The 6000-nt window shown below is 33.9% G+C and overlaps 1 protein-coding gene across 1 annotated transcript in view; it reads right to left on the reverse strand.

Moving 5' to 3' along the window:
- scfd2 (sec1 family domain containing 2) overlaps positions 1 to 588 on the reverse strand; it is a 371555-nt gene extending 370967 nt beyond the window's left edge. Inside the window, exon 1 of the mRNA XM_061978092.1 lies at positions 306 to 588. Coding sequence (XP_061834076.1) covers positions 306 to 527 — 222 coding nt within the window. The 5' untranslated portion in view covers positions 528 to 588. The remainder of the gene's footprint in view (positions 1 to 305) is intronic.
- Positions 589 to 6000: the final 5412 nt, after the last annotated feature.

Here is a 6000-nt window from a genome sequence, read left to right on the forward strand (position 1 = left end):
CATCAAATTCTAAAGTTAATGATTATTTGCAACAACAAAAAATGTTTATCAGTTTGAACATCAAATATGTTGTCTTTGTAGCATATTCAACTGAATAAGGGTTGAAAATTATTTGCAAATCATTGTGTTCCGTTTATATTTACATCTAACGCAATTTCCCAACTCATTTGGAAACAGGGTTTGTATGTTTCAACTTTATTTAAGCAGTCTGTTGTGGGATAACCTGCAAATCTCACTGTATTCCTACCATTTATTAAATAAAATAATTTAAAACCGCATGGCAAAGTGTCCAACTGTATTCTCACCACAAACACCGCCTTGGGCTCGTTGTCGCTACACGACTCGAAGCTGGAGAACTGCTTCAGGTTTCGGGCTCCAGCCTGGAACAAGGCGGCGGCACCCCCCGCGCTCCAGTGGAGAACCTCCGAGGAAGTGTCGTCCATAAACACCACGGCCCGGTTCACCTTGGACAGAACCCGGTCCAACATTTGGACCGGGAAGTGCCAGACCGCCTCCGGTGTTAGCATGTTTTTGGTCTCACCAGGATAGTGACAGCAGATAGCAAAACAAACAGGTTGATGACGTGTTGGTACAGCGTCGCAGGGATAATACGTCACACAACAGCGTTGCCAGGGTGATGGGCAGTGGCGTCGCACAGCATCAGTCGGTTGTGGACGGATAGATATTTATTTAAAAATGATCCAATTGAAAAATAAATGTGCACATGTATAAAAATAAAAATGAAACATACTTTTAACTGACGTTCATTTATCAGGACGTTGATTTGACCATTATATATATATATAAATAAATACATATTTGTTCAATTATATAAAAACAGTAAAAGTAGTAATTATATTTAATAATATAATTACTGCTTTTATTATACAGTAATATGTATATATATATATATATATATATATATATATATATATATATATATATATTTATTATTATTATTATTATTATTTTTTTTTTTTTTACTGTACTTATTTTGTGAATGCATATAATATAAATAAATATATATATAATGATAAATGATAAATGGGTTGTACTTGTATAGCGCTTTTCTACCTTCAAGGTACTCAAAGCGCTTTGACAGTATTTCCACATTTACCCATTCACACACACATTCACACACTGATGGCGGGAGCTGCCATGCAAGGCGCTAACCAGCACCCATCAGGAGAAAGGGGTGAAGTGTCTTGCCCAAGGACACAACGGACGTGACTAGGATGGTAGAAAGTGGGGATTGAACCCCAGTAACCAGCACATTTATTTAGTTGTATAATACAATAAAATCAGTAATTATGTATATACATATAGTATATGTAAAACAGTAATATATATATATATATATATATATATATATATATATATATATATATATATATATATTAGAGATGTCCGATGATATCGGCCGATAAATGCGTTAAAATGTAATATCGGAAATTATCGGTATCGTTTTTTTAATATCGGTATTTTTTTTTTCTTCTTTTTTTTTTTATTAAATCAACATAAAAAAACACAAGATACACTAAACCTCCCTCCCCCATTTACACTCATTCACACAAAAAGGGTTGTTTCTTTCTGTTTTTAATTTTCTGGTTCCTACATTATATATCAATATATATCAATACAGTCTGCAAGGGATACAGTCCGTAAGCACACATGATTGTGCGTGCTGCTGGTCCACTAATAGTACTAACCTTTAACAGTTAATTTTACTCATTTTCATTAATTACTAGTTTCTATGTAACTGTTTTTATATTGTTTTACTTTCATTTTTATTCAAGAAAATGTTTTTAATTTATTTATCTTATTAATTTTTTTTAAAAGTACCTTAACTTCACCATACCTGGTTGTCCAAATTAGGCATAAAAATGTGTTAATTCCACGACTGCATATATCGGTAATTAAAGAGTTGGACAATATCGGAATATCGGCAAAAAGCCATTATCGGACATCCCTAATGTATGTATATGTATACACACACACATATACACACATATATATATATATATATATATATATATATATATATATATATATATATATATACATATATATATATATATATATATATATATGCTTTTTACTGACTTTCATTTATTGGGATGTTGATTTGACCATTGAAAGTGTAGTTATACATACAACTTGTCAAAACGTGGACCTTGGGTTGTTTTGTATTCCTGTAATGCAAAGGAAAGTTGGCACGGGCAAGGCGTGAAGCTAGGTACATAATTTAATAATGACTATAAAAAAGAATAAACAAAAGGCGCGCACAAGGTGGAAGTACAAAAACGTGGCTAATGAAACAAAACTTGCACAAAGGCAGAAACTATGAACAATAAACAAAAACTTACTTGGCATGGAACTATGGTAGCATGAAGTCAAACAGAGTTAGCAGGGGTGTCAGAAGTAGCATGGCATGAAGTGAGCAGAGGTATGATAGGATAATGTCACCAGGATGATCAACAGAAAAAGACAGTGGCATGATTAGTGACAGATGTGGGAGTTCAAATGAATCAGGTGCGTGACATGAGGACAGGTGAAAACTAATGGTCGCTATGGTGACAAAACAAACACGAGTGCACAAAGAGTCCAAAAACCAAACCTGAACATAACCAAAACAAAACGTGATCACACAGACATGACACAACTGTTTTTATTGTATTTATTTATTTAATAATAAAAAATATATATATATAAAAAAATATATATATATATATACATATATATACACACACACACACACACACACATTTGTTTATTTATATAAAAACAATAATTAGATTATATAATTACTGGTTTCATTGTACAGTAATTTTTATTGTATTTATTACATTTTATTGAATATTTTACACTTCTCATGCAGTGATGATAGACTTGAAGTGGCAAGGAATGAAAATTACAATGTTATTTTCATTTGATACCACTCATATACACCAATAAGTTATGTTTTGTACATGCCAGCAGGCGCAAGACATTGAAACAACGTTGAGAACTTGTAAAATAAAGTCTTGACGTTGAGCAACTCAAACTCAACAATTAAACAACAAGCTGGGTTGCATGGTATTGCGCGGATCATTTCCCCAAGATGCAGGTGGACATCCGGAAGCAGTGTGCAGGTAGGAAATTTTTTTTTTTTTTCATAAATCAGGCAAGAATACAAATGAACAGAAAAGCGTGCCAATTGCACGGGAAGCTAAGGCAAAAACTAGCACAGGAACAAGGAACAAGAAATCAATGTAACTTGTTGCATGAAGCAAACAAAACATTCAGACAGAGCGTGGCGAGAGGCAGGAATAAGTAACTCTCTGATTAGTGACCGGGAGCAGGTGAGCGTCCCTACCACTAACCGGAGACAGGTGAACATAAACAGAACACATGGCAACGAGGAACACAAACAGGGGTGCTGAAACAAAAACAAGGGGATCCTAAATTTAAACAAAACATGATCCGCGCAGTGGATCATCACACATTTTGTTGACGTTTAATCAATGTTGCGTTCTGACGTTGATTCAACCATTACATTTTGTTTTTTCCCCCAACCAATATTCTACAACACAAATGTAAAGTTGAAACAACGTGCTTTTTACTGACGTTTTATTCACTTTACCATGAATTGAAATTGAATTGAAAAACTTATTCGGGTGTTACCATTTAGTGGTCAATTGTACGGAATATGTACTGAACTGTGCAATCTACTAATAAAAGTTTCAATCAATCCAAACTATCAGGTTGTGACGTTGATTTGACCATTGAAATATGGTCATTTCCCAACCACGACGTGTTGTCTCAATTTACAAATACAACTGTTTTGCAGTCAGTTTTAAAAGGACATGTATGTATAATGAACGTCTTGTCCCTTCTAAATTAACATCTTTGAATTTATCCATTAAAAGTGTTTAATTCATTTTAATCTGGGGTTTCCTGAGGGGGGCGTCCTCGAAGATGAGATGAAAAAAATAACTATCCTATGATTATACTTGTCACATAGGGGTTATGCAGCTTGCCGCGGTTCGTTCTCTGAATGCAAAAAGACGACTCCAGACGAAGGTGTAAAGGTAGGATTGGATTTATTAACATAAATCACTCAACTACCAAAAACACAATCAACACAACAAAAAGAAAGGCGTGTCTAAAACACATGAAGCTAAGACAAAACAGAAGCTATGGTATGGAACAAGAAACTTACTTGGTACAGGCGTGATACAAAAAGTGTGACATAATCAATGAAGGAAGCCAGGCCGACTGACTGGCAAAGGTAACTTAAAAAATGCCTCTGATTAGTGCTCGGGAAGCAGGTGAGCGGGCGAGCACTAATCAGAGACAGGTGAACACATACTTGCCAACCTTGAGACCTCCGATTTCGGGAGGTGGGGGTGTGGGGGCGTGGTTAAGAGGGGAGGAGTATATTGACAGCTAGAATTCACCAAGTCAAGTATTTCACACACATATATATATACCGTATATTACCAAATAAACGCCCTTGGGCAAATAACCGCCCATGTCCTAATAGCCGCCCGGGGTCTGACGCCATTTTGTGAATTAACCGCCTCTTCCTAATAACCGCCTATGTCCAAATAGCCGCCCATGGGCTGTTATTTGCATAATTTAGATTAAAATGCTACTGGGGTTGCGTTTGCTGCAGTATTATTGTTTTGATGGTTTTATAGAGTACTTGGTACCATCATTTTATTTTTCCTGTATGCTGCTTTATTTAAAAATTGGAGTACTGTAGCCTTTATTTTATTTAAGTGACAGTATTATTGTTCTGTTTTGATGGTGGGTTTTATACTTGAGTACTTGGTACCATAATTTTATTTTTCCCAGTAGGCTGCTTTATTTAAAAAGTTTATTTATTTTTAGTATTGGTATTCTATTTGACAATTGTTGCACTACTGCCATGTTGAGGCCTTGTTGAGCTCTTGTCTTTTGATAGCCTACCTCATGTTGATCTCTTTTTTGTATGTTTACAATAGCTTTTACATTTAAAGTTTTTTGTACGAAAAAAAAATACTGGTCAGTAACCATTGTAACCAAATAATGGCCTGGTGCAAGCTGGTGCAAAAATAAATAAAAGCCTTGTGCAAATAACCGCCTGCTTCTTTTAAACGCCTGTCTCCAAAATCGATTTTGTGAAATAAACGCCCGGGCTACTATTTGGTAATATATATATATATATATATATATATATATATATATATATATATATATATATATATACATATACATATATATATATATATATATATATATATACATATACACATATACACATATATATATATATATATATATATTTATATATATATATAAATATATATACATATATCCTGAAAATATGCAAACAAACTGTGTTTAGATAATTGATACTTCAAACTTGCATAAATAAATATTAAGGAATATAACATAACTCGGCTTCTGAGAGTTTCAAAATGTAATGAATAAAATGCTAAAGTTGTTGATAAACAAGCAATTATTTTAATAATTAAATATGGTCATTTTAAATGAATTATTATGATAATTTAAAATCAATTATTTCAAATATGTTTATTTTAATGTATAACTCTATGGCTGGATGTAATAAGGAGTCACGAAAAAATACAAATTAAAATACAATTAATTTTGATGTTTTTAGCAAAATATAGTAAAAATGTATTTAGTTTTTTGTTTTGTTTTTATTAATAAATATATTTATTTTTAGGTAAGATAAACATAATAATACAATTTATCTCTAGTCTGGATGATTTAGTTCTTGTCACCCTGTTGTCCTCCCGTCATGAAAAAAGGCTGTCCTCACTCAGGTCCTCATGGAGCTGGAGGGGGCGTGGCCTCCAGCCCTGGCTGAAAATCGGGAGATTTTCGGGAGAATATTTGTCCCGGGAGGTTTTCGGGAGAGGCGCTGAATTTCGGGAGTGTCCCGGAAAATTCGGGAGGGTTGGCAAGTATGGGTGAACACAATAAGTCGCCATGGTGACAAAGACAAACAAG

Source organism: Nerophis lumbriciformis, linkage group LG18, assembly GCF_033978685.3.
Source record: "Nerophis lumbriciformis linkage group LG18, RoL_Nlum_v2.1, whole genome shotgun sequence".
Classification (NCBI taxonomy): domain Eukaryota; kingdom Metazoa; phylum Chordata; class Actinopteri; order Syngnathiformes; family Syngnathidae; genus Nerophis; species Nerophis lumbriciformis.